Source organism: Ammospiza nelsoni, chromosome 1 (genome assembly GCF_027579445.1).
Source record: "Ammospiza nelsoni isolate bAmmNel1 chromosome 1, bAmmNel1.pri, whole genome shotgun sequence".
Lineage (NCBI taxonomy): Eukaryota > Metazoa > Chordata > Aves > Passeriformes > Passerellidae > Ammospiza > Ammospiza nelsoni.
Window position 1 is genome coordinate 4819025 of NC_080633.1, and position 13315 is coordinate 4832339.

The 13315-nt window shown below is 45.7% G+C and overlaps 1 protein-coding gene across 3 annotated transcripts in view; it reads left to right on the forward strand.

Moving 5' to 3' along the window:
- Nucleotides 1-5132, forward strand: part of CTDSPL (CTD small phosphatase like) — an 83934-nt gene extending 78802 nt beyond the window's left edge. For all 3 annotated transcript variants that reach the window (XM_059494056.1, XM_059494064.1, XM_059494073.1), the window contains one exon: nucleotides 639-5132. In XM_059494056.1, coding sequence (XP_059350039.1) covers nucleotides 639-764 — 126 coding nt within the window. In that variant the 3' untranslated portion in view covers nucleotides 765-5132. The remainder of the gene's footprint in view (nucleotides 1-638) is intronic.
- Nucleotides 5133-13315: the final 8183 nt, after the last annotated feature.

The following is a 13315-nucleotide window of genomic DNA, read 5'->3' on the forward strand; positions in this document are numbered from 1 at the left end:
ATCATGTATAGAAAAGTGCTGCTGGCTGACTGATACGGGAGTCTCTGCAGAAACCAGAGCTTGTAACAAGATCCAAGATAGTCTTGGAAAGACCTCAGTGTGCTGAAGATACACAGAACACCTTCCCCAAATCCAGGCTGCATATTTAATCAGGGTTATTATCTGTGTTGTTCTCTGAACCCACTCACTAGATGTAACATTTTTCCCTGAACAATGTTCTGCCCTTGCAGTTAAACATTTCCTGCAAACCCCATGCTGGAAGGGGTTGTTGCTGCCTGCCTGTGCCTGGTGACTCACTCTGATAATTCTTAAAAAATAATTGCCTGTAAATAAAGTGTCAGTGCAGCTTCATAAGCTGTGTGTGCCTTGCAGCCTGTTCTGGATAGCAGGGAGGCAGAGCAGGGAGAGCTGCCCAGTGTGTGGGGTTCATGTGGGTCACCTGGACATGCAGTGAAGCTCAGCTGTCCTCCTTGGGCTTGGGGTTGACCCTGCTGCTCCACCTGCATGCTAATGAGTGGCTAATTGCCATGATTATTATTAACCATGGTGGTGATGCTTACAGAACACCTACACAGACAAAACTCAGTGTCTTTTACATCATGAAACCCTCTCAGTGTTTGTTGGTTGCTCTGTTTCAGGTGCCTGTGCAGTCCTGGTTTGATGACATGACAGACACAGAGCTGCTAGATCTTATTCCTTTCTTTGAAGGACTAAGCAAAGAGGAAGAAGTTTACAGTATGCTTCATAAACTCTGCAACAGGTAGCCCTTAACTCTGACTGACTCCTGCTCCTAGATTGCAGTTGCTAGAGGCTGTCTCCATCTCTTTCAGCTCTTTCAAATGTAAGCTTGGGGAGGTCGCCCCAGTCAGAAGTGCTACTCTTGATCTTCCTGTTACATTGGACACGAAGGACAATCATGAGTGATGCTATTAAGCCTTCAGAAGCCTGACTCCTAAGGTCATGTGTTCAGACTACTTTTTTAAAGGAAAAAAAAAAAAAAAGCTATTTTAAATGGGACTCTTTTAATTAATTTCATAAATGGACATCTTTTACTGGATCAGCTTTTCTTAAAACATGCCAAAAAAAAAAAGAAGCTTGTATTTCAGCAGTTGAATTTCTCTCCCTTTCTTCCCCTCCCACTATGCAGACAATTTTACCCCCCTGCTTAGAGCAGTTGACCTGACTCTGAATTTTTTCTTACAGAGTGAAGTGCCTTTTTGAATGTTATTTTAAGATAAAAATTCATTTTTGTATAAGACGTATTTCCAGACATCTTTTAGTCTTGTATTGTCTAAATGCTTTAAAAGGAAAAAGGAAAAAAAAATTTATAGAGCACTGTAATATATAACAAAGGAAAAAGTTGAAACCAAGATGCTGGGTTCCTGTCTCCACGATGACAATGAGTTGTGTTACACTTTGTCATGCTCGGAAGGTTCAGGCGGTCGTGGGAGGGGTGAACTGGGGTCATTAACATGGTTGTTTCACTGAGGAGGATTTTGGGCACAGTTTTAAAATATATCTGCAGTTGTTTTGAGTGTTTAGGGAGTGATGGAGTTGAGGAAATGAGGTGGCTGATAGACCTAAAGCACCTTTAATGCAGACAGATGAAGTTCTGCTGTCTCTGCTCACGCACAACTGCCATGCCTCTTCTTTTTTGGAAAACCATTCTCTTGGGAGAACAGCAAGATCATTTATTAGCTTCAGATTCTTTTCTCAAAACAACCCATCTGGGGAAGCTGGATCTACATTGAGCTGTTTGGAGTACTTTTTTCTTTTCATTGCTGCTACTGTATACTCACCAAATGGAGTTGACCATCGGCTGTTATACTGTTTTTGCCACTGTGCCTGTGCTATGAGACATGTTCTGTAAGCTGCAAACTTGGGCAATAAATAAACATGCAGGCTTCATAACCCACCCCCATGGATTAATCCATTGGTATCTGATATACCAGTTAAAGGTGACCTGTAAAGGATTTTTTTTTCAATTAAGATGAAGCCCTCTCCTTTCTTTGATACACAAAAATGCAGGAAGTTCACTGCCCACACCTTTGATTTGTATTTCTTTTTCCCCAAGGTGTGAGGTGCAGATTATGAGCTGTATCAAGTCTTGCTGAAGGGCAGAATTTACTAGCCTAGACTAAAATTTGTCCTCTGGCTTTGGAGTTGAGTTAGACTCATCTCTGAATCTGAGAGCCTGCTTAACATCTTCTGCAGTGCCATAGGTATTTCAGATGAATGATTTTTAAATATTTTATGCCTTTGAACAACAAGGCACCTTTTTTTCCCCTCCTCCTTTCCAGTGTCACCTTTCAGTTATTGTCCACAGCAGAAATCTGCAAACATAAAAAGTGCAGCTGTGTTTGGCTGTCATCAGAGAAGACTAAATGGATTATTTGGTGCTTCTAATTAGCCTTGTGCTAAATTCTGAATTGTAGACCCCCTTTGCCTTTTCTCTTTTCCTTGAAAAGTCCCAATGACTTGGGAAAAACACAGATTCCTTTGTGATGGACCTGGGGCTTGTGATCCTCGTCTCAAAACCATTGGTGAAGCAGCTTAACAAATCCATCTGAGAGGGGCAGGCCAGTCTGCACAGGCAGTGAGTGGGTGGTGGTGGGTGCAGTGTCAAACTGAGCCCCCCTTGCAGTGCAGCTGTGCTCCAGCTGTGCTCCAGCTGTGCTCCAGCTCTGGCTGGGCCCAGGGGTGCTGGAGGCAGCCCCATCACACCCGTGAGTCTCTAGGGCATCACCCTTTTGTTTCTTAACCAGCTGGCATCACCTCAGTACTGTATAAATCTGTGCCACAACAAAAAGACAAAAGTGTCAGGTTTGAAAACGAAAAATCTAAAAACAAAAAAAAAAAAAAAAGCCTACTTTGTTTAAAATCTAACAAAAAGAATTAAGCAAGAAAAAAGAGGACGTGTGGATTCTGGTTAGTCCATTAACGTTTACTTTCAGTTTAAGATGGTTTAATTTTGTATTTGACTCCAGAGTAATTAAACTGTAAGCTGCCAAAAAAAAAAAAAAAAAAAAAGTTGTTCTCTGAGCAGTATTTTCAACTGTGCCTGTGGCCCCAGGGCCCCAGTGCAGTTTGCAGGGAAGTATTCAGGTTGTAGTTAGTCGTGCAGGTATGAGAGGAATGGCTGAAGAAATTCAAAGACTTTTTCTCGTTAGCATTAGACCAAACAATCACACAAAGAGTAAATAACCCACGAGCCAGTGTGACAGTTGTGACCTGTGGGACGTGAGACAAACCATGTCACCCGTCTGCATCTCTGCAAGCAGCGATTTCATGAACCAGTTGCCTTAAGTCTGTGAATGAATGTTAATTCTATTATTAAAGTGTCTTGTATTGTTTTCCAATCCACATAGAATGGGCAACTGAACTTCTGCACCAGCCTCTGCAGGAATGGTTCTGATGATGTTCTGTACAACCATACTTGTACTGTATCATTTTGGCTCTTAAAAACCCCCAAATTTTAAAAACCCCAACTTGCTGTAATTTGCTACAGCATTAAAATGACACTTGGTGACAATACAAAGACAAAAAACGTAGCACAGCTTTGATCTCTGTGAGCATTAAGAGTGTTTTCTATAAGTTCTGATCAGTTCTATTGTTTTTTAACCTACCCAACTCGTGTGGGAATAAAACTCAGAGTGCTCTGCAATCAGGTTTGGACTCCCCTGGGTATTCAGATTTGGCCAACAACTGTCACAGTTGTTTATTTTGACACTATCATCATACTTGAAATTTCAAGTGTTGAGTTTGCGTGGATATACATACGCTATATATTTAGAGTTTCTAGATTCTAAAAAAAAAGCAATAGAGTTCTGTCCATAAAGTCAGAAAACGAGTGGAATGTTTGTAAAATTTGCAATACGGGTATTTGATTGTATTTTAAATACAAGATTTAAAAAAAAATTTCAAATAGGAAAAATTAAAAAAACAACCCTTGTTTCCTAAATCTCTTGCATATTTTGAAGTGCAGTTACTGCATGCAGGTCACCAGGGCTGTTCTAAACCCTGGGTTTCAGTTCTAGTTCTGGATATTATAGAAATATTAAAAACCCTTTTCCCAGTTGGTCATTCTAAAGACATGCTGCCTGGCCTGAAGTTCTGTTGTCCTTTTTATGTTGGGTTAAAAAATGGTTTTTTTGCCTGTATGGGTATTTTTAAATGAAGCTGTAAGGCAGAATGCCTTAGACCCTTGAAACCCAACAGAAGTGTTCACAAAGAAATTGCCATTGGTAACCTTAGGGCTGTGCACAGAATCCTTGGTCACACCACGAGGCGTGGCAGGCTGGGCATGGGGAGCTGGTGGCAAATGTACAATATTGCTGTGTTCATTTAGGTAGCTTTGGAAGAATAATTTTGTCTCTTTGTTTCGCCCTTTTGGTCTTTATTAAAACAGCAAAAGTTGTACGTGGAAGAAACTCAACACCTGGAGGCGTTTTTGGTTGTCAGTGTATGCAATCACTTTTCTTACAGCATGATTTTGATTAGACTGGTTGGGGACAATAAAGTATCTAAATGACACTGGTGTGTGCTGATGTTGCAGCTTTTGAAATTTCAATGTAAAAAAGAAAAAAAAAACAAAACAAGAAAAAGAATCTGTAGCTGTGTGACTTCCGAAGGCGTAACCCTCTGTTGGACAGATTGTTTTTAACCTAATAAACCACAGTTCTGCACAGCCCTATTTGTAAAACAAAAACAAGTTTGTGCCTCTGATTCCAAGGTGCTGTGATGTTTTTTTGCCTTTGTGGGGTGAGGAGGGGCAGGTGAGGCTGGCGTGGGGCAATTGCTTCAAAATCTCTGGGCTAACTATGCAAAACCAGCTGTCAGTTCTCTGTTTCACATGATGTTGTAAAATCCCAGCTGACTCTCTCTTATTTCTTGTTAAAGATCTGTTGGGAGCTCCTCAACAGAGGAGTAAGCAATGGAAATGTTTCTTTCTTTCTTTTTTTCCTTTTTTTTTCCTTATGATGGAGCTGTTTACACTTTGATGCAATGAACAATCCAGCAATACTTGAGAAACACTACAGATACCATATGAGTGTTTGCAGGAGAGAGAAGTGTTGTCAATCAGGTATTGAATGGTTTCTTTACTGTCACAAATAAAAAATTTTAACAATATAGCTACTTGTGCATGTAATACTTCTCTGGGAAAAAGCATTTCTGCACTTCTCCTTCAGTAGCAGGCGCTGATTCAGCAGGGAATCGCTGCTGCTAATGCACATCCGTGGCAGAGGGTGAAATCACCCATGCCTGTCCCTCCTCTTCCTCCTCCTCTCCCCTCCCAGTCATGGCAGGACTCCTCAGTGGCTGCCCTGGCACCTGCTTGTGCAGGCAGAGCTGATGAACTGCTGGTGAACTCTGCTAAATAAATTGGTGGCGACTCTTGCAGATGTTCCAGCTATTTAGGTCTCTTGGATGAGATCATACAATAATTTGTTCAAGTCTCAAAGCTGTGTGACTTCTTTTGAAGGGCTTACTTCAACTACTTGAATAGCTGTTCTTAACATCACTGCCATATCCACATGAATATCTGAATAAAACACTTTATTTGCTTGGAAAAATCTATTTTGGGACTTTTTATCTGACACAGTAAGACTTAGGCAGAGCCTTCCTTTCTAGGAAAGGCACATATTATTGATGCTTTATGAGCACAAAACCTCAGGCCTGTTGGAATTAGCAGCTGGCTCAAGATAGCACATTAGTTGCAATTAAAAATATTTTTTTAGTTAGTCCTGTGATTGGTTGGGAGGACCTGACCTGCCTTTACTTTGTACTGGTTGGTCAGGTTTTGATTATTTAGGTTTGGCTTTGTTTTGGTTTTGTTTTTAATTTTACCAATCTCCTTAGCTGCTACTTAGGATGAAGATGAGGATAAACATGCCTTTCTCTTTTTTTTTGTTTTTTTCACTCGGTAAAACAAGTGTTTCAAAATTCATGAAACAGCTCATTTATAGTGGTGAGAAAGCTCCTGTTGTTGTGTGCTGACAGAAACCAAGTGTCTGCACAACTGAATACACAATAACCTGTACACCTATAGGCTTTCCAATGGGTTTTTCCCCCTTTTTGTTGTTTTTTGACTCAGGAGGAAATCCAACTGCTCTGCAATTCCCTGCAGGATGGGGTGGGGCTGCTCCAGGTGGGATGCAGCCTCCAGCAGTTTTACTGGCAAGCAGCATTTGCCATGCAGATTATCCAGACTGCCACCAGCCCAGCCACACTGGCCGGAGCCCAGGAATGTTCCGGAAAGTTCTGGATTCTGCTGGAGAAGCAGGGATCAGTGGGTAACTCTGGTTTGGGCAGGTGGCAGCCCTGGAAAGCTGCAGGAGTTCTGTGGGAAGGAGCTGTGCTGGAGCAGGGTGTCCATGGATCTGTGGGAAGGAGCTGTGCTGGAGCAGGGCGTCCATGGATCTGTGGGAAGGAGCTGTGCTGGAGCAGGGTGTCCATGGATCTGTGGGAAGGAGCTGTGCTGCAGCAGGGTGTCCATGGTTCTGTGGGGAAGGAGCTGTGCTGCAGCAGGGCGTCCATGGTTCTGTGGGAAGGAGCTGTGCTGGAGCATGGTGCCCATGGTTCTGTGGGAAGGAGCTGTGCTGCAGCAGGGTGTCCATGGTTCTGTGGGAAGGAGCTGTGCTGGAGCAGGGTGTCCATGGATCTGTGGGAAGGAGCTGTGCTGGAGCAGGGTGTCCATGGATCTGTGGGAAGGAGCTGTGCTGGAGCAGGGTGTCCATGGATCTGTGGGAAGGAGCTGTGCTGCAGCAGGGTGTCCATGGATCTGTGGGAAGGAGCTGTGCTGCAGCAGGGTGTCCATGGATCTGTGGGGATGGAGCTGTGCTGGAGCAGGGCGTCCATGGTTCTGTGGGGATGGAGCTGTCCTGGAGCAGGGTGTCCATGGCTGGAGCAGGGTGTCCATGGCTGGAGCAGGGTGTCCATGGCTGGAGAGGGTGTCCGTGGCTGGAGCTGTGTCCAGGGCATTTCTGAGACACACTAAGGGTCAGTGTGGCTCCACAGGGCAGGGTCCCCCTGCACTGCACCCCAAAGTCAAAAGGGGAGGTTTGGCCGTGGCTAAAAGGGCTCACAAGGAGTTTGGGAGGAGGTGGCTGTGGCTGTGTCCCCCCATGGTGCCTGCCATGCTCTCCCCAAAGCAGCATCGCTCAGGTTTGCACCCAGGCTTTGATTCCATGACATGGACACCCCTGGTGGGGATGGAAAGGCAGGAAAAGCTGGACACGAGCACAGCTGGCACCCATCACCCTCCTCACCCCAGCAAGGACCAGGCTGCTGCTGCTGCTCACAAGGAACAGAGGAGTCACCGCTCAGCCAGACACGTGTCACCCCCTGGAGAACCTCTGTCACCCCCTGGAGAACCTCTGTCACCCCTGGAGAACCTCCATCACCCCCTGGAGAACCTCTGTCACCCCCTGGAGAACTTCTCTGACCCTCCAGATAACGAGGGGTGATCCTTTTGTCCCTGCAAACATGATGTCACCACCTCTGAATTCCCAACCTTGCAATAAATGTTGCACTCAGAAGCTGGGGGGGTTGTTGGGGAGTTGCTGGCTTGACAATGGGTTGTTTTCTTTGATTTTTAATGAGCTTTTGTGATGGAAACCAAATTTCTTTACAGTGTAACCTGGTAATTTTTTTTTTTTCATGCTTTGATTCAGTTTGACAATAAACTATCTGTGTTATTTTTTTTTTCATTCTCTTTATGTCTGATAATGCAAATAGTTTAGGTCTGTTCCCAGAAATCCCCTTTTCTCTGTCCACATGCCATTCTCTGTGGGGAAAGCATTGGGAGGGGGAAGCAAAGACTTCAGAGAATCAGGCCAGAAAGTTCTCATTCCATTCTTCTCAGCTCTTGGGAGCTGCTGGGCTTTAGTAAAGATGAAAGCCTTGACTGCTGAGCACCAAGGCCTTCTTCCTGTGCCAGCAGGTTTGGCAGAAAGGCTCAGCTCCTGTTCCTTTTGGTGAACCTGCTGAGGGTTGGATAAATCCATCTGGCTGCTTTCCACAGCCACTGGAGCCTGCAGGATGGAGCTGAGAAAAGCAGGGTCCTGGATTTTGGGAGAGGGTAAAGGGGCAGGAGGAAACCCGATGGTGGCTGGTGGGGTTGTGTACAAATCCCCTCCAGTCCCTGCATGCAGCACCCCCTGTATGATGACATTCCCAGCACCCCTGAAGCTGTTTGGTTCCTCACCAGTTTGGTTCCTCACCTGCCTGTCCTGGGTTTTTAGGGCTAAATAGGGCTGAGAGTGGGTCAGGATCACTGTCCTTCTCCCAGGCTGTGGTGTCACCTCTCTGTGACAGTGCCTGCTGTTGGGCAGCTCACCTGGCACAGGTCTTGGGTCACCCAGTCTGCAGCAAACATTCATCCCCTGAGGGAAAGGAGAAGCTGGGGGAGCTGCTGGAGCTGGATGGGGTCAAGGTGCCCACGGGAACACCACGTGTTTCTCACCTGGCTGAGGTCTCTCTCAGGTTTCTGTGGTTAAGATGACCCCCAAGGTATTAAAAGTCTTTCTCCCAGCCCCACGACCAAAGAAGTCGTCGAGATTCCTGGGCTGTGCCTCTCAAGGCTGTTTATTTTCTCTTATCTGTTACATTCTTTCTCTGACCTGCTGAGATCTGTCCAGCAGGTTGGGCTGTGGCACACTGACCACCCTTGGGATGGTGTTAGCTTTTTATACTAAAAAATACATGTACTTTATTTACAATAATTTTCCAATACCTATTGCCTGTGTTAGACAGTCTGTCTCTACTCTAAACCAATCCAGAAGTGTCACCATCACAGCAGAAGATGGAGGGCAAGAAGAAGAAGGAGGACAGGACATACCTAGATTCCTCCTCCATCTTGCCTCTTAAACCCCCATTCTAAATCCCCAAAATTCTACTTTTTCACCCTGTGACAAATTCACTAACATTCTACTCAAACCCTTGTGACTTGTAACTCCTCACACAAAGTTGGGAATTGTTTCCATGGGTTAAAATCAAAGGCACAGGTGTTTGTGACTCCGTGCCAAGGGCTCTGAGCCCCCTGCCAGGTCTGGAGTCTCCAGGGCAGCCAGAGGGATGTCCTGGGTTCCAGCAATGTCTCGAGTTAGGTCTGCATGGAAGGGTCAGGCTGGAGAAGGTGGTTGCAAGTGAAGCATTTGCTGCAAGACAAACCCACAGAAAGGTGAAAGTCTGGCGTTTTCATGTGTGTTTTTAATAGGAGAAATTATTTTATAAATGCTGTTAGGTTTCTTTCTTTCTAATCTCTGCCTGATCCCCTGGTTAATACCTGCTGTACCCTCAGGACTGAGAACCAGGGATCTGTGTAAAATTCATCTGTGGGGGTTTTAGTGCATCTTTTTCCTTCACAAGCAAATGCTTCTAGAATAAGAGGGGAAGATTTTTGTCAGAAAGACCTAAAGAACCCATTTAATGACAGAATTACAGAATCATTTTGGTTAGAAAAGAGTCACAGCTGAGAGGGACCAGGTGCTGTGTAGGAGTAGGGCACGTACAGGTCCTGCCTTGCCTCTGCATCACAGGGCTGGAGCTCTGTGACTCAACTTTCCTTCTGATTTTCCTCTCAATGTTGGAGCCCTGGTCTCAGTGGAATCCTCTGTAGCAGATCTCAGTCACCCTGAGCAGGTTCAGATGAGTAACCAGCCCTGACCTGCTGGATAGGTCTTGGAATAACAACCAGAAGGATCAGGCAAATGCTCAGGGTGATGATGATGATGCTTGGAAAACAACTGGACTGCTGCATCCCAAAGAGGAGCACGAGGGAGGAAGGTCTGGATGGCTTTTGTGGTTGTGATGCTCCAAGCCGTGCCATGGTCTGGCAGTGGCAGCGTTTGGTTTTGATGTGTCAGTGGTGGAAGTCTTGGAAAAGCAGGGTTTGAAAGGCTCAGGCCGTGCAGGGCTCGGTCACACCACGAGATGGTGCAGCCGGGCAGCGCTGCCCTTTAAAGCGCCCTGGAGGAAATGTAAATGACTTTATTATCTCAGGGAGCATCACCACAGCTGTGGGTGTCTGAGTGCCAGGATTGTGCTCCACAGGTCCATGGATAACGCCTCCCTTCAGGTTAAAAAAATCCCTTTTGGTACTTCACAAGCAATTTCTTCATTGCCCAGTTATTCCTGAGTTTCCTTTGAGAAAGGAACTGGTGGCTCCACACCTGAACACAGGGTAAGTATTCATGATAATTCTAGTCACTGATTATTTTTTCTTCCACGAAAATGCAGAAATATGTGATCAGAGCAGGAAAATTTTAAGAGGGAAATCAGTGTTTCTCGAACTGTTGATTTCTAAATTATGTCCTTACACCTCCCCTATTGTGCTAAACCATTTTTTCCTCCAAAATCTTCGCTGCTCACCTTTTTTTTCCTCAACAACATCATTTTAAATTGAGCTTTGGCTGAAGTTCACGAGGAGAACTGTTGACAAATGTTGACTCTCCAGGAGGGGGAGGGAATAAAAAAGAAGAAACAGAAGTGGTGCCAGGCTGGCAGGTGGTGCCAGGCTGGCAGGTGTGTGACAAGGCACCTTGCCTGTGCCAGTTCCGCTCCCTGCCCGCGTCCAGGAGGGGACAGGGGCACAGGGACAGGGAACAGCCTGCACCAAAGGGGTTGGGCCTTTCCAGGGAATGGAAATGGAATCCTTTTTAGTGACTGCAGCATCTGCTTTTTGGGGTTTTTTTGGGAGAAGGGTGGGTTTTCCAGGCCATTAGCCACCCCTTTCAACAAATCTCCTTGGCTTTCTGCTCTCCTGGCAGGCTCCTTGCCACCTGGAAGCACCTGAGGAAAAACCAGAGGAGTTGGGTCCCTGCTGCCTGGGGATGAGAAGGCTCAGGGAGCTCCTCATCACAGCAGCCCAGGGCTGAAAGGTGCCACAAAGAGGATGGAGGCTCTCTCCTCCCCTCTCTCTTCCCAGAGAGCCATGGAGAGAACAAGGAATGGCTACAAGTTGCCCAAAAAGGTTTTATTTTGACACAAGACATCTTTTATTTTGACACAAGTCATGGAAAATCACAAAAAATGTTTCCATGAATCATGGAAAAAACTTCCCCAGGGATGTGGTAGAGTCCCCAAGGCTGGAGGGTTTCCAGGTGGGACTGGACAATGATGGAAAGCTCACCCAGGCTCCCTTTCCATTCCATGAGAGGCTGGAGCAGGTGATCAGGATCTCTTTCAGCCTGGGATCTTCTTTGATTCTGTGACTCCCATTTATCACCCTGCCCCTCCTGGCAGGCTGTGCCCAGCAATGGGATGACCATGGTGAAGCAGGGGGGCTCTGCAGCCCCAGCAGCTGAGGAGGAGCCACCCAACCTTGGCTGTTTCCTTCTGGCTTGGATGGGGGTAGGATGGTGGGGATGGATGGACAGGAGAGATCTCTGAAGCCAGGGCTTGGAATTTGGAGTTTATTGCCAAGGGCCTGGGTGCAGGGCCCTGCTGGGAGCTGCCAGGCACAGCTCAGAGCAGCCCCAGAGAAGAGAGGGGGAGAGAGGATGAGAGAGAGAGAGAGGATGAGAGGGTAAGAGGGTAAAAGGATAAGAGAGTGAGGCTCCCATTACAATACCATAAATCTTCTTCTGTGCTGAATATCCTAATTCTCACTAACCAATCTAGTACAATATACAAATCCTACAGCATTTACATACATCCTATAAGAATCATTACATTACCATACTGTGTTACATTTTAAACCCTAAAAACCCCTCTTTGGGCCCCTTCTGCCAAGCTGGCAGGGTCTGCTCTGACCCTTGGGCCTGTCTGCAAGCAGAGGGTGTTGTTTCATCAAAAGGGGATTACCTTCAGCTGGCCACACCATTGTTTTTCAGTTTTTCAGTAACTGAGGGATCTCAAAGCTTGCTTTTATTTCAGTCTTGCTTCTAGTTTCTATATTCTCAAAATCTTTTGCCAGACAATCATATTTATAAGGCATATTTCCTGTTTCATCTTCCCCAACAGATGGCTCCTCCTCTTTTGCCTCAATTCATGAGGACAAGACTGCCCTAGAAGTTAAATCCCATCTAGGATCCCTGCCTGGGCCCAGATCCTGGCTTTTCCAGGAGACACCTTTTGTCCAGCCACACAGGACCTAGGGCTGTTGGAGCTAAGGGGAGGGGATTGCAAGCAACTCCTGCATCTCTGTTAGCAAAACAAAGACATTCTTGGCTGCAAAAATCAGATTATCTTTAAATCCATGTTCCCCATGGGATGCAGGATGAAGGGGTGTAACTCAGTGAATGTAATCCAGTCAATATGGAAAATTTAAATTAAAAGGAGAAAAATTCCTTGACAAGCATTTCTTAACCTTTGCAGTGTGCCAGGGAAAAGGTCCGGACCCAGTTAATGACTTGGTGTTAAATCTGGGTCTCTCCAAGATCCAGTTCTCCTCAAATTATTTCAGTTCCTTGGATGCTGTTGGGGCACAGGCACTTCTCACCTTCACTTGAATGAAAGGGAAGGAAATTATCTATACCTCATTGTCTTGGTTTGGAAAGACAGGAATCTGCTAAGGAAGGCAGGAGCCTCCCCTGAAATGGAGAATATAAACCCTCCCCACCCCTCCAAATTGCTATAAATTTTAAATAAAGGGGCTCTCAGGCAAAAATATGGGAGCAGGAAATAACAGTTCTTTAATAGGGAAAAGAAAAAAAATAAAGGATAAAATAAACAATGCAGTGCACTAGAACAACACTGACAGAGTCAGAACCCAACCTGACACCCTGTGGGTCAGGGTGTTGGTGGCAGTCCCATTGGAATTGTGGCTCAGCCCTCCTGCAGTGTCAGGGGTGGTTCTGCTGGAGCAGGGATCCTGTAGAGAAGGATGGATTCTTCCTCTGAAGATCCAGTGGAAGGAGAGGCAGCTGCTGCTCCTCTGGGGAATCCAGTGGAGAAGCCGTGCTGGTGTCTCAAAACCTCTGGATTATATCTGGGTAGGAATGCTTGGCTCCTCCCTCTGGGCTCACATCTCCCAATGGGATGCTGTAGTTCTTATCAGCCATGCAGTGACATTCAATAGCTGTTATCAGCAGATGTCCCCTCCCGAGGGAGGAGTGATTGTGGTCACTCAAAGAGAGAGATAAGGCAAACTGCCCACTTGACAAAGGTAATCTGCCATACAGATGGTAACTGAAAACATCTTGCACTGCAATCTGGAACACTCATTGTCCAAGGGGTAAAACCATTCCACAAATAACATATTTTCTTTTCTGTTCTGTAAAGGTTGTGGCCTCATCTCATTTAATTCCACATCACTCTTGTTCTCCTGAAAATCTCTGAGTGCTGGGGGATAAATGTTTTTTATCTGCCTGCA